The 25,842-nt window shown below is 41.9% G+C and overlaps 1 protein-coding gene across 1 annotated transcript in view; it reads left to right on the forward strand.

Moving 5' to 3' along the window:
* Window positions 1–25,842, forward strand: part of CLVS1 (clavesin 1) — a 156,295-nt gene that overhangs the window by 24,531 nt on the left and 105,922 nt on the right. The window contains exon 3 of the mRNA XM_090040053.1: window positions 20,554–20,728. Within this exon, the coding sequence (XP_089896179.1) occupies window positions 20,554–20,728 (175 nt within the window). The remainder of the gene's footprint in view (window positions 1–20,553; window positions 20,729–25,842) is intronic.

Here is a 25,842-nt window from a genome sequence, read left to right on the forward strand (position 1 = left end):
TGGTCAGGCATGACTTGTTTTTGGTGAATCCATGTTAACTTTTCCTAATCACCTTCTTCTCCTCCATGTGCTTAGAAATGGATTATTTGAGGACCTGCTCCATGATTTTTCCAGGGACAGACCATTCTGTAGTTCCCTGGATCCTCCTTCTTTCCTTTCTTAAAGCTGGGCATTATAATTCCCCTTTTCCAATCATCTGGGATCTCTCCCAATTACCACAAGTTTTCAAAGATAATAGCAGCTCTGCAGTTACCTCAGCCAAATCCCTCAGTACCCTTGGGTGCATCACATGCAACCCCATGGACTTGTACACATCCAGCTTTTCTATATAGTCCTTAACTTGTTCTTTTACCACTGTTGGCTTCTCCCCTCTTCCCCAAACTATGCTATCAGATGTAGTAGCCTGATAGCTGACCTTACATATGAAGACTGAGATGAAAATGGCATTGAGCAGTTCAGCCTTTTCTGCATCATCTGTCACTAGGTTGCCTCCCCCATTCAGTAAGGGACCCACACTTTCCCTGATCTTCCCCTTATTGCTGACATACTTGTAAAAACCTTTCTTGTTACCCTTCATGTCCCTTGCTAGCTGCAACTTCCAGCTGCATTCTGGCCTTCTTGATTTCATCCCTGCATGCTTGAGCAATACTCTTTTATTCCTCCCTAGTCATTTTATCTTTTATTCCTCCCTTGTCATTTATCCAAGTTTCCACTTTTTATGTTTTAGCTCACTGAAGAGTTCCTTGCTAAGCCAAGCTGGTCTTCTGACATACTTGCTAGTCTTCCTGCACATCAGGATAGTTTATTCCTGTGCTCTCAGTAAGGTTACTTTAAAGTACAACCAGCTCACCTGGACTGCTTTCTCATTCAGACTAGCTTCTTAGGGGATCCTGCCCATCAGTTCTCTGAGCAAGTCAAAGTCTGCTTTTCTGAAGTCTAGGGTCCTTACTCTGCTGCTCTCCTTCCTTCCTTTCCTCAGGATCCTGAACTCAATCATCTTGTGGTCACTGCTGCCCAAGTTGCCATCCACTTCTACATTCCCCACCAATTCTTCCCTGTTGGTGAGCAGCAGGTCAAGAAAAGCACAGGCCCTAGTTGGCCAACACTTATACCAGAAAGTTGTCCCCAACACTCTCCAAAAACTCCCTGGATTGCCAGTGCACTGCTGTATTGCCCTTCCAGCAGACGTCAGGGTGATTGAAGTTCCCATGAGAACCAGGGCCTGTGATCTGGAAATTTCCAATAGCTTTCTGAAGAAAGTCTAATCTACCCCACCCTCCTGGTTTGGTGGTCTATAGCAGACAAGCACCATAACATCCTCTTTTGCTCTCCCCTGTGACCCTAACCCAGAAACCTTCAACAGACCTGTCTCCAGTTTCATATTGGAGCTCTAGCAGTCATGCAGCTTTTTCACATAAAAAGTAACTCACTTCCCTGTCCTTCCTGTACAATTTGTACTCATTCAGGACAGTACTCCAATCATTCATGCTATCCCACCAACTCTCTGTTATTCTAATTACATGATTTCTTGACACTGCAAGGACTTCCAATTCTTTCTGCTTGTTTCTCAGGCTCTGTGCATGCATGTACAGACACTGAGATAATGAGCCATTTATCTACTTTCTCAGGAAGAATGAGAAGACCCTCACCGCATTGCCTCCTTCTGCTTGTTCACCAGCTTTCTCTGGTTTACCAGCTTCCATACTTACCTCAGAACCCAAAATGGTATGAATGGTGTGACTTGGGAAGGGGTTTCTAACTAATTGTAATGGGGTAGGTCCTGTCTCTACACTACGAAAGAATGATCTATGTTCATTTTAGGATTGAATATGCCAACTTTAAAGCTTCATTTTGCCTGTGATGTGGTACAAATGCCACTATATTAATACTGTATCAACAGAATATTACTGAAATCAGCACTAACATTAGTCAGAAACTGCATTGCACATAGCAGCTTCTTGAACGGTTGTGGTACTAAACACCCATGTAGGAAGTATGGAGTTAGAATAGTTCATTTTTTGTTAGGATCTTCTGCTTATTCAGTTTGCAAATATTAGATATACTGATTTCATTCTAACTTACTAACTTAATTAAAATGAGTTAAAACATTTTGCTTGTTACTGGAACAAATTGTAAAAAGGTGGGGGGAAGTATCTCTGACTAGCTGGCTGGAAGCTTTACAAATAAGTGGAAAGAGACTGACTCTTTAAATATGATTTAAAGTGTAAAACTGTAAAATTCTAATTGTAACTTCATGATCTGTTGATGTTTCTTGACATAGACAAAAAACGATGCAAATATCACTAAAAATCTTTCCTTTGAAGTCAGGGCCTTGTTAACAGCTGTATTTTACAAAACAAGAGTTCCCTTACAGTGATCCTATGAGGTTGGGCTGAGCACTGCTCCTCCTGCCTGGGGCAAGGATCAGCCAAGGAAGGGCAGGCCAGGGGAGGAGGCTGGGGCTTGCGCACCAGTGCAGAGCAAGCCAAGATGGACACCTACCACAGGCAGCCTTGTGCTCTGCCACTGCAGCCACTGTTGAGGCCCAGGCTGCATGTGGTGACCTTGGGTCACTGCCGGTGTTGGGGAGGAGGTGCCATGTGGCTGCGCAGTGTGTGCTGACAGAGTCCAGAGGACACGGCACTGCGACTGCTCCCAGCTAGGTTCAGCCTCAGGCCTCCTCGCTGCCCCACCCTGCCCTGCCATCAGGGCTCCTGGGAGCTGCAAGGTCAGGTGGGGGTGAATGTGTGAGAGGGAGGGCGCCCCCTACCCTCCCAGATTTCCTTCAGAATAATATGATCACCCTAAAGATTAAGTACCTATGGGGTATTAGAATTAACACTTTGCCTCAAAACAGCAGCCACTAATTAGAGTCAATTGCTGGTTGAGCTTTGTATGTAAATGCTTGTCTCCTGTTGCCCCCCACCCCCACTGCATATTGATGCAAGTCAAATCTCAGACTAATCAACCCCAGATTAAACCAGTTTTTAGCCTGAATGAGTGAAAAACTGGAAATGGACATCTTTTTCTGGCCAGGATCTCTTAAGACTAGAGACTATTTCTATCTCCCTCCATCACACACACATACACATCTTTCAGCAAGTACTTTATACACTTCCTTTAAAATTAATTCATCAAGTCACTAAACTCAAACCATTCTGTTACTTGACTTACGTAAAATATATAATCTATTTCAAAAGCCAGTTACCTTTATGCGGTAGACAGTACCTGGTGTGCTTGTCATCACAGCCTTATTTCTGGCAGAAGCTTCAGGTTGCAATTGTTTTTTTTGACCTCTTGTTTGTCAGATAAAGCATTCATGTTTAATTAACAGGGAATAGCTGGTTTGGGAGCAGTGCTGCAGAAAAGGATATGAGGGTATTAATGGATCAGAAAATGAATATGACTCAACAGTGCAATACTGTTGCAAAAAAAAGGTAATCTCATTCTGAGCTGCATTAACAGGGGTGTTGAATGTCAGACATGGGATGTAATTTCTGTGCTTTACTCAAGACTGGTAAGGTATCATTTGGAATCTATTTTCAGGCACCACACTTTAAGAAAGATAAAGACTAATCAGGGGTAGTGGGAAGAAGGCGGCGAAGAGGACGTGCCTTTGAGTATGGAGGGGAAAGGGAGGGGATTCCTACCTGCTTTGGGGACTTTAAAAAAAAGTCCCCAGAGGCTAAAATGAGAATGATAGTTCCAAAACCTAAGTTGGTTTCTTGAGCAAACAAATATATCATGCTGACTGTGAGGCTTTTAATGCAGATGTTCAAATTATTCTTTGAAAATGCTGTGATGCAACGTGTCTCTCTCCTACAATATCCTTAGTCATCTTGCAGTACAGCTTCTTCATTCAGGCAGTACTTAAAAAATAGTCTTTCAAGGAAACTAATGCTGAATTGCTGGCATTTCCTAAAAGAATTGCATTCCAGATATTAAAGGAAAAGATTTATGCACAGATATTTTGGGAAGGCTGATATGCAGATGACGTGAAAAAGAATGACAATTATGTATACCTTGAATTTTTCAGATAGATTTTGTCCCCTGAAGGTGGGAGTGAAGTGACTTCAGTATACGGAGTTTTTAAAGCCCTCGTCATTGTGTAGAATGGAGTAATCAAGACTTATAGCTGGCTTAGCTATCTACATCCAGAACACATAATCACTGGACCAAACAGCACATTATAATATTCAGGGTTCATTCACCTGCTCGTCTACTCATGGCATTATACCATCACCTGCTCACAGTACCCCTCTGCTGTCTAATTTGGACAGACAGGGTAATCCTATGTGAACAAATGAATGAACACATTTGACAACAATTCCAGAAAAACACAAAAGTGTGGACAGAATGCTTTAACCTCCATGGAAATTCTATTACTGGATTTAAACAATAAAAAGTTTAAAAAAACAACATGAACACAAAATTGTGGAACAAAGAATCATTCACAGACTGGTTAAGTATGGTTTCTAAAGCAACTCTAAGTTCTCATCCCATTACCATAGCTTTAATAATCTTTATGTCCCTCACTGGATAAACTGCTTTGTTTAGCCCCTTTGGATCTCTTTGACACACGTTCACCTGTCACCAAAACTACCACTTTCCCTTTCCTTGCATTTAAATTACTTCATTTCTTTCTATTTATTGGTCTGCTCCCTGCAAATCCACTCACTGCAGCTGACAGAGTAGACTGTTGCTTACAAAAGCTTATGCCTTTTTGAACAAGGTAGTTTCTAAGTTACCACCTTGTCCTGCCTTATCCTCATGTAGGGATCCCTCAGGTGCCATATGAATGCCCTATGACACTTGCTTCCAAAACCTCTGAGACTGCATAAGGTGGCATGTGGAAGTGTGACTGGGGCAGAGATCATGACTAGAGTGCTTTGACTATCCCAACTATCAACAGTCCTTGGGGACTACTCCACCCAAGTGACATTCACTTTCCTCCTTCTCCATATACCCTGGAGTGCTTTTCTGTTGCAACTGAGTATATAACCCACAAGCCGTTTCCATATTCTCCTTGGAATTCTATCAGGTCTGTTAAAGTACAACTATGGACTTATTTGCAATCCCAGTAGGCTGGATCTGGAGACTGCACTGTCCCATTAAGATCTGGATTAAGTTAAGATTTTGGCTGTAAAAATACTGAAGTATTTGCCGGCAGTGCTCTGAGGCTGCAGAATGTGTTATTAGGGAGAGAACTGTAGGCAGCAGCCCAAGTGAGTACCCTAGAAACTGATATGCAATAAATCCAATTTCCCATAATAACAGCCAGGCAAATAGGTGATTATCTATTTAATTCAATGTATAAAGGGAAAATAGGTGAATCTTAGCAATTCTGAAGCAACTGACTGCCAAGTGAATCTAAAACATCTATTATTATCTTTATTTACTTATTTCAGACTACCAAGGTCTCAACTGAGTTTGGGGTCTCAGTGTGCTAGGCACTGCACAAGCACATTTTATGAATCATTATCTGACCCAGATATGATTACAATCTAAATGGGCAAGACAAATGGAGAGTGAGGATAAAAAGGAAGCATTATTAATTCCACTATAACAGTGGCTACATATCCTGGTCATCACTTCCTGCCCACCCAATTTAGGGGATGACATATGAATGAGATATGATCCTGTGTCCTCCTTCTCCTTTACTTGACTCTTAAAGCAGGGAGGTCAAATGTACAACCTATGGGCCAGGTCTGGTCCACAGAACCAGGCCATCTGGCCCCCAGCTTTGATGGTGGGGATCTTTCTGTGCCTGTACCCAAGTGCTCAGGTGAGAGATGGGGCACTAGAGCTCCAGCATATTCATAGGAAGAAACCTGGCACCATGGCTTGTTTCCATGACAGCAGCCAAGTGCCCATGCTGCCTGGCTTCTTCCTGCTGAGTCCCTGATCAAGAGGCAAAGGATCCATAGGCCCAATCTGGCCCACAAGGCTGTCGTGGCACCATCCACCTAGCCTGTCACTGATCCTGCACCACTCATCTGGCCATGGAGCCAGACAAGTTTGAAACCCCTTTCTTAAAGAATCCAGGTGCTCAGATCCTTAAGAAACCAGGAACAATTTGAATTTATTACTCAAGCTCCAAAATGCACAAAGAGTAACAAAACTTTTTGATATCACAAAAATTGACCCTATGATAGGGCACAATGTACATTTCTACAACCATTTCTTTAATACCAAATACCTATTTATTATCATGAAGTACCTAGGAAAAGTCCATTATTTCCCACACTAATTGTGTGTCAAGAAAACAAATTAACGTAAGTGAGTAGTGTGGTAGCTTACTTTGCAAATTCTTCATTTGCAGAGTAGGGGGTTCTAAGTCTACATGCAGTAGATCACAAGCTAAGTTTAGTGTGATATGACGAACCCATTCCTATTGCATTTTGGCCATATCACAAATTTATTGCAAAGGTTGGCGGGAATAGAACACAAATAAGACTCCTTGCTTGCAAAGCAGCTATTCTTAGGTGGTTGCATTGTTCATTTTTAAAGTTAGTTTTGTCAAAACCCCATTCATATTACTTTTGATGTGCAAGTCCTAAATGACTAATAGTTCTAATTTGAATTTATGGCCTATACAAAGCAATGAAAGGCCCACATACAGGAAACGTGGGCATTGCCACATTAAATCCTACATCTCACATCCATCTTGCGACACATCCTGCTGTGAGGAGATATATAACCACAGTTTCATGAAATTCTCATTTAAATCTTTAATAGTTTAGATACATGTTAGAAATACAATAAAGGCCATGTGTTCAATCCTGTTTCTATTGCAATCACTGACTTCTGAATGGGTGGGACAGGGCCTAAAATATAAAATCTTGACAAATTGGACTTGCCCACTGGCTTCAGTAAGCATTTCTTATGTAGACAGGGGAAGGGGAGTTGTGGGGCCTGAGGCTGTGGGGGACAGGCACAGTGGAGGGTAAGTGGGGGGGGGCAGGCAGCAGGGGGAAAGCTGCCTGCATCTCTCACTGCCTGCCCCCTATCACCTGCTTCCTTACTGCCTGTCTCCCACTGCTCCCTCCACTGCCTGCCCTCTTAGTGGCCCCCACTGGTTGTCCTACCACATGCCCATCTACTACCTCCCCCACTGTCTGTCCCCCACACCACCTAGCCCACTATGGCCCCCCTCATCACCTCTCCCCCCTATCACCTGCCATAGTGGGGGGAAGGGTAAATTTAAAATGATCCTTCAATAATGAGATTCCATATATGGAAAATTATAATAAATGTATAAATTTTCTATGTATAGAATATAATCACGGACTACCTGAAGTGGGGTTCAAAAGAGAATGGAGCTAGACTGTTCTCAGTGGTGGCAGATGAAACAACAAGGAGCAATGGTCTCAAGTTGCAGCAAGGGAAGTTTAGGTTAGATATTAGGAAGAATTTTCTTATTAGGGGGGTAGTAAAACAGTGAAACAGGTTACCCAGAGGTAACAGAAGCTCCATCCTGGGAGGTTTTCAAAACCCGGCTAGACAAAGCTTTGGCTGGGATGATTTAGTTGGGGATGGTCCTGCTTTGAGCAGGGGTTGGACTAGATGACGTCCTGAGGTCCCTCCCAACCCTAAATTTCTATGATTCTAATTCTCGGGGGTCATCTTAAATTCAGGGTCATCTTGTGTTTAGGTAAAGATGGTATATGAATAGTCCCGCTAAAGTCAATTGAAGACACAAAATACATCAATGGAACTATCTATGTACTTAGCATTAGGTATTTACTCAAGTACCTGACTGAATCAAGGCCTAAGTAGCCAAACAAACTCTCTGCATAGAAGTGAAGCCAGTGTACTTTACTTGAATGTTAAATGCTGTTTCATTTGATTTAAAATTTAAAATTGTCAACCAAAGCTGAGTCAGTTGAGTGCAAAATGATGGAGTAGAAGAGATTTCTGTCTGTAAGTTCAGAAGTCAAGAGGATGGAAATATTGTCTCACTCTCTCTTTTCCCCTGTGTATGTTTCACAACAAAGGGAAAATAAGAAAAAATATATTGGGATTCATCTTGTAAAAGCTAGATTTGCTATATTTTGTCTCTGAATTTTGGTCTTGCTGGAAGACCTTTTATTAATATTTTTGAGAAGCTATAGCATTAAAGTATATACACTATAGTTACTTTTAATTAAACAAAAGATTTTCAACTATACCAGAAGTGCCATATGAAAGTGCTTAAATCAATAGGAATAGTTTCTGCATGTTGTTTTTCCATGTTCAATGCAATGCAACTACAAGACAGTAACAAAATAAAAAGCAGGCAACAAACCTAGCAATTTCATCAAGGAGTCCCATGATACCAAATTACAGCTTTTGGAAATCAAATCTTGCAAAGGATTGATTCTACTTGCTATAATGCAAAGTTCTCTATGTCCTGTATATTTTCTGGCACTGCAAGTTGTGCTGTTTTAACAAAACAAAGCCTTAAAAATGTAATAGCTTCCATAAATCACAGACATCAATTCCAAGTCCAAGATACACATTTTCATTTATTGGCATCACATGTGTAACTTCACAAAAGTAACTAATTATGTTTTGTGTTTTCCTTGTGTATGGAATGTTTTGTTATGTAGTTTTAGTGCTTTTAATTTCTATACATTACAGCAGAGGTTAGCAACCTTGGGTATCATGGGTTCTTTCCAATGGAGGAAATTTAATAAGAAATTAATCAGATGCTCTTTTGTGATACATTTTTGTGATTCCCATTTTTTTAAGCAAAGAAGGACTAATACCCTATTTCCCTGAACACAGCAGAAATTGAACTGGAAAACCTGGGATGGTTTCTTTGCTCATAGTTACTAGTCTCTTTCAATCAGCACTAAACCTACAATCTAGCTCTGTGGCTTTTTTTCTCAGACAGATATAACCAAGTGCATCTGAGAGACTGTCTACTGCTTTCTTTCACAGGCACACAAGCCTTCACAGAACAACATAGATGAAATTTTCCCCGGCCATGGGTACCTAGTGTCCTTGTTTCTGAGAGGCCCATGTATTTGTGGTAGGGGCCAGTTATCAGCAAAGGTTAATAAAGGCTTTGTTGTTCATATAGGTAAATTAAATGGTAATTTGAAAAATACATAGCTAAAAAGTACTATAGTTTAGTCAATATTAGAATGGATTGTGATTAACCTTGGCATGTTAATCGCAGAACTAGAGAATCCTAGTTAATTATGCAGGAAATATAGTTCAGTGTAGAAAGTTACAAGTTTTAATATCTGACTACTTCTAGTATGCAGGTCATTTGTTCCCTATTTTAAACTAGTTTTAACTTCTCAAGAAAAAAAACCTCTAGTCATTATGGACAGACCAAGTAAGAAACATAGTTACTGAGCAGAGAAGTAAAGAAGGTGTTAGGCTACATTAACAGTAAGACAAAATATTAATGGAAAAGGATGGCATATGCCATTCTGTATGTTGACATTCGAAAGTCACCTTAGCTACTGAATTTACTTGGGGTCACATAAGCTTAAAAAGATAGTGCATGTAATATTTATAAACATATAAATATGGCAATGAAAATAATTCATTAGAGATTGGAGTGAGAGGGATGTACATAAGAGGGGAAAGGCCTAGAACTATTCAAATCAGAAAGGAAAAAGGCAGTGTGAAATACAATAGAGCTATGTATATGGTTCAAGGAAACCTGGCTTTGAATCCCTGTTTATGCCTTCCTAATATAATTGAACAAGGATGCATTCTGTGTAATTAAACAGTAAATTTGAAATGCACAGAAGGAAATCATTTTTCATTATGAAAGAAAACTAACTTGTGGAACTCATCGATGCAAGAAATTGAGGCAAATAGCTTAGTATGGTTCAGGAGCAGATTACAATGCAGAGTATGAATAAGACAAGACTGCAATTACACAGGACAGAATAAAACAACAAAACCCATAAATCCTAATTATTTCAAGCATAAGCAATCCACCCTCTGGCAATAAGAGAATATTTCCCCATATTATTATTACTGTTGTTGTTGTTGTGGTTGTTACTTACTACAACTACTACTACTACTACTTCTACAGTGGTCCTTGAAGGCTGTAGTATAGGTATATGGAAGGGGTTTAAAGCACTCTTATTGGAATCCGTAGAACTTTCCATTATTAGAGACAGGCTACTAGATGAGATAGACAATTGGTATGTCCCAACATACCATTTCTTATGATCCCACAGAAGAATTTAAATTAAGCAAAAAAATCCCCCAAATAACATTCTGCAGTATACACTTAAGTCAGTGCCTCTACAGAAAATAGGGTCAAGGTCTCTTGCTCATACAAAGTACTGTCTCCTGTAGTTAAATCATTACAGTACGTTGTCATAACTGAATTGGACTTGGGACTATTTCAGAATTTGTAAGTCCTGCCACCAGCTCAAGATACACTTAAATAAAATAAAATAAAAACAACATCAACAAATTGTGACTGGCAGAAGCAGCGAAGTCTAAGTGTAGTGTAGATCCAACATACCGCATTTACTCATATGCCATACACTCCCAATAAGACACACACCTTGTTTTGGTAAGGCAAAATGAAGAAAAAAAATATTTTTGACAATCTTAATTATTGCAGCGTGGCGCAACCATGGCTGAATGCTGGCTGCATGCAGGAGGGTGGACTGTCACTCACAACTTAGTGTCATTCACACTCTCCTTGCAGCGCTGGAGCTTCAGATTTAACTTTATCAGGGAGAGGATAAATCAGGGAGTGGACTCCACCCCTCCTGTGTGTGGCAGGGAAGAGAGAAAAGCTCATGGCATCTATTCCAGCATCCCTGTGCTTCTGTTCAGGTGCAGAAATCAGTTTCTTTGCTTAAACAATACAATTTAGGAGGAAAGTTGCACATGGCATATGAGTAAACACAGTAGTTTTTGGATACTAAATAATTTTTAAAATAGAATATTTTATCAGTATTTTTCTGTTTAAAAATCACAGCAGGATGTTACACTCGATGTTAAATTATAGCATCTGCCTGGAGTAACACAGCTCATCCATTAGGTTTTGGTGCAGCAAAGTCCTGAGTATGTTGTTTTAAGGCTAGCAAAAGCACCAAGAAGTTCAAGTAACTTTAAGCATTTCAGTTGTCCCATTGAATAAAGGTGACTATTTACAGGCTAAAGTTAAGCATGTGGTAAAGTCTCTGTTGGACTAGGACAGGTTGCTTAGTAATGTCAGAACTGTTTATGATCAAGTCCAGCAAGAGATCAGAGAGGGATTTTCATTGCTCTAAGGCAGTGATTCTCAGCCAGTGGGCCTCAACACCCTAGCGTGCAATAAGAGCCCTTAAGGGTGTTGCAGAGTGTCACAGGTGCTGCACAATATTAGCAGTTTGGTGTGCAAGCACCTACCCAAACTCCACAAGATGAACCCAGAGATTTCAAATAGGAACCCGTAGAGCTAAAAACATTGTGACCTGTTGTGGTCGTTCTAGGTTCTTTGCAAAAGAAGAATTACTCTATTATTTTTCCGTAGTCAAAAAATGAGAAAACAATGAGCTGCCATTTTCCAAGTGTGCCTTGAGTCTAACCACTGCTCTAGACGGTGCACAGAAGTAGGCATTTAGCACCATCCTTTCAACTGTTGTATTAGAGGGTTGCAGTTTGCTCCTTTCTCCAGGACATGGGCAGAGGAAATAAAGAAGCAGCAAGCTATAGGCCCACCTCCTCCTTGCCTTTACTTTCTAGATACTTCTGGGATAATTTATACTCCCAGAAATACAAAATATGCATCATTCCTGTGGTCTACTACTACCTGTAGGATGGGGACTGTGTATGTCCTTGTCCTTTATTTTGTATCTCAGACTTTGCACCCTAAAACTAAGGACAAATAGATATTGGTGGCTATAGCTACGCATAACCAAATATATGTATGAAGACATTTGTCACACAGGGTTGAATGCAAACTGTGTAATGCAGAGGCTGCTGGTTGCTATGGTATTCCAGTGAAATAAAGAGTAGTAGCAAAAAGGTGTCATAAATACATGTATGCAAAAGGACCTCAAGCAGAAACATAATGTGGTGAATATTTTTACATCTAAGAAGCACTGGCTAGATGCATCTACATGAGAGGTTTACTGAAGAGTGGCCTAATTAGCTCTTCAGTAAAGTCTCAGTGTACACATTCAGCCCTATTACACCACAGTAAACTAATAAATGCCACCACAGGTTAATACTCATAAATACAAGTACTGCCCTGTGGCGGTGTTATTTCTGCACTGCAATGTACATGTAGGTGCTGACAGAGCTGGCTGGGCATAAGGGTGCTTCAGTGCGGGGACTGCCTGCTGGCTAGCCTGGCACCGGGGCAACCTCATGCCCCAGCCAGCACCTCCACAGCATGTTGAGCCAGGTTGGCGCAGCCCCGTGTTGGCAGGCTGACCCGCCAGGCCCCCTGCCACTCAGGGCTCTTCCAATCCAGTTCAACGTGCTGTGGTCCTGGGTGTACATTCAAATGCAACACCCGGGAGAAACAAACTCCATCGTGAACTGCACCAGAGTTTATTGGTGTGCATCAACAGCATGTGTAGACACATCCACTGAGGGGCAAAATGGAGTGATACAAACACTATTATGCAATCTTTTTTAAGGGCTGAAATTATTTAATTTCATTAAGAAAGCTCAAAGTTTCAGAGGAACTTGAACCCAGTGAGGATATCTGTGGGGAATTGTCTCTTATCTAATTAGTGGTGGAGTATAGAGGGTATGTGGGGGTGCATGTGCACCCCCTGAGAGTGCTGGTGCACCCCCATCAGGCTGTGCTCCCCACTTAGGAGGCAGGCAGGGGAGGGGCAATGGGAGCACTGGTATCCCCCTGCGAGTGCCGGCTGGGAAGTGGGAGTGCTGGATGAAGCGTCCGCTTCCAGGTAAGTGTGATTGGCTGCAGAGGGACCACCTCCCCTTGCTGACTGGTTGTTGGGGTGGGGGGGGGCACATGTCGCCCATGTACTTAATCATGTAATGGTAGTTTTGTGATATGGACAAATATCTGTTAGAGCTGAAACTTCACTCACAAACTCTTATTGCTAATACTCAAATGAAATAAGGATTTTAGGGGCAGATAAGCTACTACCCTAATCCATTTCCTTTACTCCTCATGTAAGTTTATTTGGGAACAATATTCACAGTTTTATACACTTCTTGAATAGAATAACTTGCTGAACTCCAGTTACAAAACACTTACACTTGTCTGCTTGAAGCTGACATACAGTGACACCCTCAGTTGGCTAAACTGGGTGCTAGAGAAGAGTGAATTGAAATTAATGCCTTAATTTAATACTGCATTTTTTCCCACCAGTGATCTCATGTCTATATGTTCTAGTCCTGTAGAGAGAAAAGCAATTACTGAAGTACTGTGATGGGAAAATAAATTTGTTCCTCAATAAAAACTAGGATTACCTTGTAAGTGATATCTCCAGTTTGAGTGTGCTACTAAATTGCTCATATTTTCAGGGGATTAGATAAAATAACTGCAAGTGGTCAAACTGCTGTGAATGTAGCTCTTTTTCTCTGCTTATTAGTCTCTGGCTAATAAACCTAGTTCTGTGAGTGTATATGTTATTCAGAATTTAGCTATATAATCTGAGCATTTTTCAGCACCTGGGCTGGTTGTGAACCATTCTGTTTGACTGTTCATTATTTTTGGCAAAGTTTCATTATCTGAGTTGCAAAGTGCTTTCTCTGCTCCCAGAGACTGAATCCTTTAAAACTGGAGATTGATGACCAGTCTTAGCCAACACATCATATAGTTACAATGCTGAAAAGGATTCCAGGAAACTGTTGAGTCATTATCTTTATTTTATAGAAATATTACACTAGGTTTCAGAAGAGCCAATCATTTTAGGGCTTTATTGTGGTGGATGTCTTTTAAATGTAAGAAGAGAGTGCTTCTACCTCAAAACAGCTTAGAACTAACTGCTGTACTCTTGTAAAACCGCACTGAAGTCCATGAGGTACTACATAAGTGTAGCAAGCCATGATTTTCAGGTTGCCAATCCAAGATTCACAACTCGTGGAGCCAGGACAGCTCCCCCCACCTCCTGGGGCTCGGGGCCAGCCTTGCTCTCCCTGTGGCTGGGAAGGAGCTGCTCCCAGAGCCAGGACAGCTCTCTCCCACCCTCAGGTTTTGGGGGCTTAGCCAGGCAGCCATTGTGGCCTCCTGCTACCTGGGCTGACCAGGAGCAATTTGCTCCCAGTCAGTGTCTACACGTGTACGGCTGAGCATTAGTTAATGTACTGTTTTTCTAGTACCTGTATGTATTGGTACTAGTAAACAGTGCATTAGACTAATTTAATGCACTGAAATTGCCAGCAAGGTGTAGACAGTGATGCTTTATTGTGCATTAGATTAGTTTAATGTGCAGCAAAGTGTCTCCTGTAGGCACACCCACAGTGATTAACAGGTGAGCAGCTCAAAGTCTGGCATGTAATGAGGCCCTCAGTGACAGTGCTCCTCATTTACCTTTGTCTTTATGAAGCATCTCACAGTTTCTTTATTTCTGATTAGCCTACAAAAACATATGGCTCATCATCCTCTTTTCCAGTTAATAAAAGAAGGATTGATATTTTCCAAATAGTACTGAAAAGGGATTCATTTATCAAGGAATGATTCCTAGTAGGAATCAGTGTGGTATCATACTGTAAACCTTTGCCCAAGTTGAACATCAATTGTTTTCTCCTATTCTTTTCTTGTGGTGGATTTTTCTTTTTGTTTGATCTTTGGGAGAGAAGTTGTAACTTGCCTCATTTCTAATTCATGGCAAAATTTTACTGCCTACTCTGTTCAACTTAGGCTAAAAGTTTTTTTTCTTCTGAAAGTCTGTCAACCTTTATTGATTTATTTTTTGGAATAAATTTACTCTAACTCCTTCTTTGTCCACTATTCTGGTTCTAGTTGCTAAACACTACCATAGACTGGGAAGATATTCCATACTTTTACTGTTATATTACATTTACTTAGGAATGTATATTTCTCTAATTGTTGTTTACATTGATTTATTTGCTACTGAAGTAATATTCAATAGTCTGCCACAGATTCCTGCCCCCTTTAAGGACGGAGAATCCCTAACTCCTTCTAACTCAGAGACCTTAGCCGTGCAATCCCTGACCCTCCCTGGTTTTCTGTGGCCCTGCTTCAATGAAGGAATTGCATTTTAGTTCAGCTCCTGAGAGGGAATTTGCCTCTTGTTAAGGGGAAAAAATATACCCTGAAGTTCCAAGCAGCAAAACAGGAAGTTCCTCTTCAATGAAGACAAAGGCCACTCCGCCAGAGGTGCTCTGTCCCCCTCCCAAGTGTTAAGCAGTCCATCTATCTGCAGTCCACCTGCGTAGAGCTGAGCACCACAGAGTTGCTCACTTCTTTCCTCTCCAGTCCGCAAACTTCAGAGCCCCAAAGCTGCTCAGCTGGTACCTCTCTTCAGACCACCTCCCACCAGCCAGCACTTCACCCTGCATTGTCATGTTTCCCTGGAGCCTCCTCAATGTTACCAGCAATCCCACCTTTGCTGTAGTTTCAATGAATTTATTCAAGTCTCTGTTGATGCTGAAGATCTACCTTGTTTTGTCCCTGCTCTAGGCAGCTCTGGCACTTAGCAAGGCTTCTATTAAGACTTTATTCCCCATGCATAGGCTAATCAGGGAAATCAAGGAAACAGGCACAAAACATTAGCAAAACGTCAACACATTTTAAACAGAAAATTACAGTAAAACCTATAGTTTTATTGTCACATCCTGTAGATCCCAGCATCACACCTAGTACCTATGTGAAGATAGGTACAATGTTAGCTGCTCTTCAGTCCATGGGATAGCCCCAGAATTTAGTTGGAGTTTACATTTTGTTATCATCTCTCTGTCTAATATTAATGGCTTTGATTCAGCAAAGTATTATTCATGCCCTTTAATATAAATGCTTGCTTAAGTTGTAGATTGGGTATAGTGACTTCAAATTTCAAGGGTAACACCATCTACTTAGAAATCTATCAGTTTCTTTGAGCATCTCCTCTCTAACACCTCAGTCTCCAAGACTTCATCTTTATTAGCTAAATATTTCCCCAGCATATATAGTAGTGCAAATACATCTTTTAGCTTCTCTGCAAAGTCCTTTCCCCCCTTCAATGTTCTTTTTGCATGCTGGTTCTCCAGCGTTTTTCATAGGCTGCTTACTCCTGTAGCAGTTCTTCGGCTTACCTGTGCTCTGAACCTCCTGTCAAAACCTGGCTTGATATTATTTCATATTATTCTTCCATACTACTTATTTTGGATCAACTTTCTATTTTCTACTGGATACCTGTTTAAAAAAGACACTCATTTTTAATACCTTGCCATTCAACCTGATGGAATAGGCAGTTTTCCTTCTTGCTTCTGTTGTTCAAGGGGAGGTAAACTTCTTCTGTGAGTCATTAATAGCTTACTGAAGTAGATTCTATGCTGAATCCACAGAACTATTGTAGTTCCTGTACTTGGAATAGCAATTTACTTCACTTTTTGGAAGTGTGTTAAACTGGGGTGGGGACAGAGAAGCAAAGGAACCCAAGATACGTGGTACTAGGAAATGAATATGTGTAAATGCATGAGAAAATATTTGGGTGCAAAACAAGTCAAGTGGCTGAATGATTTAGCTGTGGAAGCAGAGGGCTTCAATGTCAAGCGACATTCTCCATTAAGTTAAAAAGATCACCTCTATGTTCTGTGTAAGTTCTTCTCATCCAACCCTGGCCTGCCTTTACATACTAGGTCAGGGGTCAGCAACCCCCAGCACACATGCTGAGCATGGCACGCAAGGCCATTTTGCTCAGCACACCATCACCAGACCAGGGTCTAAGCAGCTGCTGCCAGCCACAGAGCCCAGGCTGCTCCCAGCTGTAAGCCCTGATGCAAGCAGACTGGGCTTCGTGGGCCATCTGCAGCTGCAAGGCTGCAAAGAGCCGTTCTGGGCTCCAGCGTGTCAGCACTCCAGCACCTTCCAAGGTAGACATTGTATGTTTTTTGGCACATTGGCCAAAAAATGTTGCCTACTCTTGTACTAGGTGCTTCTCCAAAGACACTCTACTACAAAGGTGACTAAGTAGCTCCACAGTAAAGCATCACTGTCTACACATGTGGTGCTATTAGGCCAGAGCAAACTGGTCTAATGGAGGGAAAGACTGCAGCAAGACTTGGATAGGTTACAGAGGTGGGCTAGCAAAAACAGGATGCGCTTCAATACTGACAAGTGCAGGGTGCTGCACTTGGGCAGTAGTAACCAGCAGCACACTTATAAGATGGGAAACTCCCTTTCTGAGAGCATGGAGGCAGAAAGGGATCATCGAGTCATTACTGACTCCAAGATGAACATGGGCCGACAATGCGAGGTCACAGTTGGCAGGGCTAACCGGATCTTATCGTGCATCCACGGGTGCATCTCTAGCAGGGACAAGGAGGCGATCCTCCCCCTCTATGCAACACTGATCAGGCCACAGCTGGAGTACTGTGTCCAGTTCTGTGTGGCCCACTTCAGGAGGGATGTGAGAGGGTCCAGAGGAGGGCCACCCGCATGATCCAGGGACAACAGGGCAGACCCTACAATGAGAGACTGCGGGACCTGAACTTGTTCAGCCTTCACAAGCAAAGGCTGAGGGGGGACCTGGTGACCATCTATAAACTCACTAGGGGGGACCAGAAGGGTTTAGGAGAGACCTTGTTTCCCCTAGCGCCCCCTGGCATAACAAGGAATAATGGCCACAAGTTGTTGGAGAGTAGGTTTAGATTAGACATCCTCAAGAACTACTTCACAGTCAGGGCAGCTAGGATCTGGAACTAACTTCCAAGGGAAGTGGTGCTGGCTCCTACCCTGGGGGTCTTTAAGAGAAGGCTTGATGCCTACCTAGCTGGGATCATTTAAGCCCAGTTTTTTTCTCCTGCCCAGGCAGGGGGTCGGACTTGAAGATCTACAAGGTCCCTTCTGACCCTACTTCTATAATTAATTCTGCCATAGGATAGTACAGCCCAAACCAAGTACTATTCTAAGACAGAATTATTTGCTCTGCTGCAATGCATGTGTAGACAGTGACTGGGGTATGAGGATGCTGGATGCTACAGTGTGGGGCTGCATGCCAGCTAGCCCTACACTGTAGCACACTTGAGCCTCAGCCAGCCCCTCCACAGCATGTTGAGTTGGGCAGGAGCAGCCCCATGCTGGCAGGCAGATCCCCTGGGCTTCCTGCCAGCTGGGGTTGTGCTGCCCTGGCTCAATGTGTTGTGCTTGCAGGTGCACTTGCAAATGCTGTGCCCAGGAGCAATAACCTCTGGCACAAACTGCGCTGTAGTTTATTGCTTTGCATTAATAGACATGCGCACTGTGGAGTAATTGCAGGCACATGGACTTATGCCCACAATTAACAAAGTGTAGGGACTTACCATGGCTCAGCTGCTCTGCTGTATTTGTTTTTAGATTATGGTCAGTGAAAGCTAAACCAAGCTAAGCCTGTTTTATTCAGTTTAGCCTTCACTGGGACAGGCACAGGGACAGTTACCATGAAGCAGCTGAGGCATGTCAAATCCTGGATCCATGTTAATCAAAGGCATATAAACACCAGCAACCATATGTATGAGGTTACACAAAATTATCCCCATTGTAAATGGGGTGGATCCTGACTAGAAACAGTTAGATACAATTGAGGTGTAGCTACCCTCCCGTGATGAGACAAGATGCTATTGCTGGTGAACTGAACACTCACAGTCTAAGGGTGGGAATTCAGGGCTGTGTGTAGTCGGCCAAGGGACCGATGGATAGTTCTGGAGACCTCACGTGGATGATGTTTCCACAGAAAAAGTTATATATGCATTTTGCACATCACATTTTTAAGGAAATCAAGATAAATGTTCCATTAAGAAACAAGTTAACTCAATGTTGTGTTTCTGCCTTGCACTCCATGGGAAAGCACTACCTCCTGGTTGACTTTCCAATTCATATTTTCAGGACAATTTGGTTAGGTTTGAGGTTGTCCTGTTACTCTTGCTGTGGTGTACTGAAGCCCAATGGCAGCAAAGCCAAACATACTTTCAATCCAAACTGAGTTTTTCATAGATCTCAGTGACACCTGTAAGCTCTGTGAATATCAAATCACCTCAGCTATTAGACTTTTGAAAATATTTTTTGGTGCATTACACCAAAGGAACAGAGAGGCACAGAAAATAAACTGACTTTCCAAGATGTAGTTTCTTTAAGACAGAATTATTAACTTTTAGGTCAAAAATTGCCAAAGGGAAAGAAAAAAAAAGAACATAATTCAGCTCTGACATGGGTCAGCAGAGTTGTCCTTACTTCTAAAAAGGGATAAATATGGCCTTATGTATTGAAGGAGGAAAGAAAAGTTCCAGTCTTCTTAGACTATGAGTACCTCTTATTTTTCTATACACAGATGGAAATCACATAACTTTAGGTTTAAAATGACCCCTTTTAAACTAAAGAAAGCAGTAGAAAAGAACACAGGTAATGTCTCTATGTGAGACTACATTCTTTATCTTTCCTGTAGCAAAATGGCAGTTACCTTTCCATAGGAGCAGAAAACTCAGAAACTTGAGAATAATGCAAAAATAACAAGGATTACAAGTATAATGTCATCAGTTTCATGTAGAAGGTTATACTTCATTCTTCACTGAAAGGCTCTACAAATGTCTTGTCTTATTCCTCAAGTTGGTGTTAAGGAGGACCTATAGGGTTAATTATTTGCTCACATGTGTGTAAATCAGGAATAATTCCCTTCAAGTCAACAGACTTAAGCATGTGTAAAAATGTGGTAAGTGGGTACAAATCAAACTCAAGTTTGTCAGTCCAGCATGACATGTTAAGGGAAAATGTTCAGTGTTTTATTCTCGGTTGGTCTCTCTGTCTCTCCCCCTTCCACTTTCATAACTAGTGAAATTTCTAATTTTTCTCTTTGTGATAAGTAAAACCTTGCAACTACTAATTGTTAGCTGTTAATTAACACACACTTCCTATCTGGAACTCCAGCTCTTGGTTGGAGTTATGTTATTTTGTGTCTAAGTCAAATAATCTGAGCAGTGTCTAAAGTCTGACTAAAATCTTCCCCTCCTTATAGAAAAACAAGTCAGACAGCTTCTCTTTTATTTATAACGAAGTCATTTATGTGAGTCATACACAGAGTTGCCCTTCTGCTTCTTATCTTCCTCCTAATAGCATAGATGTTAGAGTAGACTTTTGGAATGTACCCAAGAGTTCAGGAGTTGAAAGTTTAAACTGATAGCCTAAAGCTGTTTCATTTATTACTGAGAAATATTTTCCCAGTGTAACTTAGCTAAAATCTATTACAAATGATGCCACACAAAGATCTGGGATTTAACTAAGTCCATTTTATTCCTTAGAAAACACAAGTTATCAAATTAAATATTAGAATGTGTGTTTTCTAACAGGAAACCCTTGGCAGTATGTTTTAAAATAGCTGTGTTTTTAAAAGAACATTGTTTAAATCATTTAGCCCTTTATGTATGTGAAATCCACGGCATATCTGCATTTTCAACCCTTTTGTATTTCTGCTTTGGTCTTAGGAATTCCTTCATCGATATTTTACGGGCTATTCTGTTATCCTTGGAAGTTCTCATTGAAGATCAAGAACTTCAGATAAATGGCTTCATTTTAATTATAGATTGGAGCAATTTCTCCTTCAAGCAAGCCTCCAAGCTAACACCTTCCATCCTCAAGCTGGCCATTGAAGGGTTACAGGTATGTAGAATGTGAGAGGTGCCTACATACCACCTGGGTTTTGTTACAGCAGTTACTGGTGTAAAAAGACAATCAAAAAGTCATGGCAGTGCCATCCAGGTGTAGCCTAGCCTGAATTTCAGGTGTTTATATTTGATTATCTGTTGCTTTAGTTTACATTGTAAGCGATGGTTAACATAAGCATGTATTACTTAGTGTAGTGATTAAGAATGATGCTTAGAGAATTGAGTTTTAATCCATCCGAGAACCCATGGGGATTAAAAATCCTGCAACATCTGTTTTATGGAGCATGTGGTACACGTGTGGGTGCAGGTGTATATGCAGGCTGTTGCAAGGAGGAGAGAACAGTTGTGCTTGTCAAGAGATAAAAACAGGGTGGAAACATTTGCTCAAAAGTTTTTGAGCTTGGGAGAATGGTAAGATGGAGGGAAGACTCATTTTGGGAATCAAAGTATTGTCATCCAGACTGCTTTCATTTCCTGTGGAATGCTCCTTCCATGCCTGACAAAACATCAGACATTGCATTATTAGTCCAGTTCACGGGAGGTATGTGCATTTGACACATGGCTAATTTTACCTTATTCCTTATTTTTTTACAAGTGAAAGCCAGGGATAAGGCAACTAAAAAATAATGGAGGCTTAGTGCACGCCCACACTACACTAAGCTAACTAAGATGAGCCCAAGTCTCACCATTTGAGGAGGGTTCAGATCACAACATTTCAGTTCAGGTTCATCACTACTATTGAATAACAATGAGTGAATCTCAAAAGCCTCTGAGGCTAGATGTAGTTACATACCCACAATACCACTGTGAAAAAATTATTTGAATGCATCTTTACAATGGGAGATTTAATGAAAAATGCACTTTCTCATGGTTTTTTTCAGTACAGAGGTTCCCCGCTAAGTCTCAAGTATCATACAAATAGTCTCCCCTGCTATTTACTTTTTTTAGCTCTAATGAGTAATTGACAATGACTGAGTTCAGCTAATTTTTTGGCTTGCAGATTGTATGTAATTTTCTCTAATTTATTTATTATCCAGGGTGCCAAGTTATTTCTGTAAGGAAAAATCCTTAGTCTGTGTCCCATTTATGGAAAATTTGCAAGTATTTTACCGAAACTTGAACGTCAAAAATTATGAAATTACCTTTTCCAGGTATAAATGCAACTCTTGCTTCAGTGTCCCTCACTGGTAGACTAACTTAACTCTCCACCTCAACCAAACACTCTAGTCTTTCCAGTGTAAAGGAAGCAATGAATTTCCTAATAAACAGAACTTCCAACGTGGTGTCTGTCAAGTATCTCAGTCGCTTGCAGACCTGTAGGACACCGCCTGCTGATCGACTAGGGTGGGACCATTTCTAATTGGAGATTTACACGCCCACATTCGTCTGCCACGACTTGTTGTTAAAGGAGTTGGTTCAGTACCTGTACATGTAGTCCCATTAGTAGTCTCACATTGTCCTGCGAAGGTCCTACATTTCTGAGGGCTCCACCACCCCTACACCCTCGCCTGTTCCACTGGGTTCTGATCAGCCAGCTGGTCTTTCAACATGACCAGCTCTGCACATCGCTCTCAGGGTTCCATGCAGCGTGTGTTGGCTTGCTCCTCCTCCTCCTCCTCCCGGTTCTATGCTCCCCCCTCTCCAGAGGAGAGTCACGCGCATGATCAGAGGTCAGGAAAACAGATCTTACGATGACAGGCTGAGAGCCATGGGACTCTTTAGCCTGGAAAAGCGCAGGCTCAGGGGTGATCTGATGGCCACCTGTAAGTTTATCAGGGGTGACCAACAGGATCTGGGGGAACGTTTGTTCACCAGAATGCCCCAAAGGATGACGAGGTCGAACGGTCACAAATTCCTGCAAGACCGTTTCAGGCTGGACATAAGGAAGAATTTCTTTACTGTCCGAGCCCCCAAGGTCTGGAACAGTCTGCCAGCGGAGGTGGTTCAAGCACCTACATTGAACACCTTCAAGAGTAAATTGGATGCTTTTCTTGCTGGGATCCTATGACCCCAGCTGACTTCCTGCTGGGCAGGGGGCTGGACTTGATGATCTCCCGAGGTCCCTTCCAGCCCTAATGTCTATGAAATCTATGAAGTCTATGAAATCTTTCCTGTCCAGGGCTCTTCTTTATACCAGCGTGGGAGTTCCCTGCCCCTCCCCTCCAGAAACACCGGGGTAAGGGAGATCTCTGCTGGGCTCCTTGAAGCTGTGGACCTGGGGCCACTGAGCTTTGTTTAGCCCTTGTGCTTTGGAGCACAGTGCCTCTTTCTCTTTCTCACACATCTCACCCCTCAAAACGCTGCGAGGCGCTTCACCTTCTTGCCTTACCATGTTCCCATTCAATTTGCTGCCTTCTTTTTCTTCTTCTTTCCTTTTCCCCTCATTCAGGCCATCTTCATCACAATGGGATAGGAAGTCTGCCACTGTATTCACCTTTCCTGGTCTGTATGCAACGCAGAATCGAAAAGGTTGAAGGCCAATGCCCACCTCATTATGCAGGCATTATCCATTTTTGCGGTATTTAACCATCTCAAAGGGGCATGGTCAGTTATCAATTTAAATTCGCGGCCCAACAGGTAATAATGAAAATAGTCCACCCGTGGAATACCTTTTCTCATGTATTTCAATTTCCGACTAGCGTAGGCTACTGTCCGCTCCACTCCAGTGATGTCCTGAGATAAAACTGCTCCTAGTGTGAACGCCGAAGTGTCGGTCTGCAGAGTGAAGGGCAGCGCGAAATTGGGGGTATAGAGAATTAGCTCTTGGCACAAGGCCTGCTTAAGGTCTTCAAAGGCTTTCCACTGACCTGCATTCCATTCAATGACATATGACTTTCTGCCCTTAATAGTCTCGACTAAAGGGGTTGCTATCTCCGCAAACTTGGGTATAAACTTCCAGTAGTAACTTGCAAGCCCTAAGAAGGCCCTCGTTTGCTTCTTCATCGTAGGAGCATGATATTCTCTAATAGCTTTCACTTTGTCAGTGGGGGGGTCTCACTCATCCTTGCCCCACTAAAAATCCTAAATATTTGGTTTCCCTCTTTCCAGCGCGCACTTCTTTGGGTTTGCTGTCAGTCCTGCTTGCCTGAGCTCAAGTAAGATGGCCCTTAAAGCCCTTAGATGTTGTTCCCATGACTGTGTAAATTACAATATCATCAATACACACTGAGGCATAACCTTGGTGCAGAGCGAGTACCCAATCAATCAGCCTCTGGAAAGTGGCTGCTGCCCCATTAAGCCCAAATGGCATTCTTTTAAATTCAAAAAGACCCCATGGTGTACCAAAGGCGGTGTTGGGTTGGTCTTCCTTTCTCAAAGTCACTTGCCAATAGTCTTTGGATAAATCTAGCGTTGATATAAACTTTGCCTGACCTATACGCTCTACTAATTTGCTCACCTGCGGCATGGGAAACGCATCAAATTGTGTCAGGGCATTTAGTTTGCGAAAATCTACACATATCCACAGACTTCCTTCCGGTTTTGTAACGGCTACTAATGGACTACGCCATGGGCTATGTGATGGTGTGATAATCCCCTGAGCTAACATCTTTTCCAGCTCCTCCTTAATAGGTTGATACCTATGGTACAGGATCCTCTGCCATTTCTCCCATACTACATGCCCCCCATTGGTCACAATTTTGCGTTCAACCCCTGCAGCTTTCCCCGGATTATCCATGAAGACGTCCTCAAACTCTTTGATTAAACCTTGCAGCTGTTTCTGCTATCCTACCTCCAATTGGCTCCCCACGGGGACCCTATCACAGTCTCCAAGGTCTCCAGGATTGTTTGTAACCTGGTGCCCAAACTTCTCTGGCTCAGGGTCAGGGGATATCAATAGGTCCTCAGGCTCGTGCCACTCTTTAAGAAGATTTATGTGGTACACCTGTTTTTCTCTCTTGGCCCCTGGTGGTAATATCTCATAATCTACAGGTCCCATTCTTCTTAGTACCATAAAAGGGCCTTGCCAACATGTCAAGAACTTACTTGTTGAACTAGGCAACAGCACCAGCACTTTTTGTCCCACTTTTAACTCCCTCTCCTTAGCGTGCATATCGTATCTCTCCTTTTGTTTACTTTGTGCCTGCTTCAGGTTCTCCTGTGCCACTTCCCTTGCCAACTGGAGGCACTCTTTTAAATCCTGCACATACTCTGATGCCCTGTGTTAGGTTCTGTCTCCCACCCTTCTCTCACTACATCTACCAAACTCCTGGGTCTGTGCCCATAGGTTAACTCAAATGGTGAATACCCCAGCAATGCTTGTGGGGTATCTCTAAATTGCAAACAGCAAAGGGGGCATCAGCAGGTTCCACTTTCTCGGCTCTACGTGGGCACATCGGTGCAACATCCCTTTAAGGGTATCATTAAAGTGTTCCACCAGACCATTCATTTGGGGGTGGTACACTGCCGTCCTTAAATGACAGCTCTATAATACTTTGCACATAGAACCCAATGCTACTTCAATTATCCCAGTAAGGTTTTTTATTATTATTATTTTAACAGCTGTAACTACCCAGATATACTTTTTAATTGTTTCAAATATTTTTGAAGTGCAAAGAAAATCTTTGTAGGGAAGGTAAAGACCCAATGTGTGAGATACTTTGGACATCTTAAATAAAGTGCTTAAGTTCTGCTTTCATGGTTTATATATTCTACAGAAGATCTGAGTGGTATTTGTTCCGTGACGTAGAACATATCCAAATACAATGGCTGATTATTTTAACTCCTTTTTTCAAAATGAGATTTTTTTTTTTGACTTGAGATTTGGCAGTCAAATTTTCTGAATAAGTTAAGTGAAATAGATGGAGACAGTAAGGAGGAAATTTGATCAGTGTTTTTAATTATAGGTAGGGTCAAACCCAAATCCTGTGCAGATTTAGGCCTTCCTTTTATAATATTTATTACCTTAATTCCTGCAATTTAGGGGAACTCTGATCCTGATTCACATTCACTAGCACAGGCCCTTTCTTTAAAAGATAGGCTATCAAAGGAGTTTAAGAGGCTGTGTTAACTACAAGAAAGTTCAGTTAGCAAACCCCACTGCTTGACTGATTTAATAATTAATCTGTGTAGTTAGTGATGTTTCTTGTCACTTTCAAGTTGGATCATGTT

The sequence above is a fragment of the Crocodylus siamensis genome, chromosome 3 (assembly GCF_052110815.1).
Source record: "Crocodylus siamensis isolate JL-2025a chromosome 3, ASM5211081v1, whole genome shotgun sequence".
Taxonomy (NCBI): domain Eukaryota; kingdom Metazoa; phylum Chordata; order Crocodylia; family Crocodylidae; genus Crocodylus; species Crocodylus siamensis.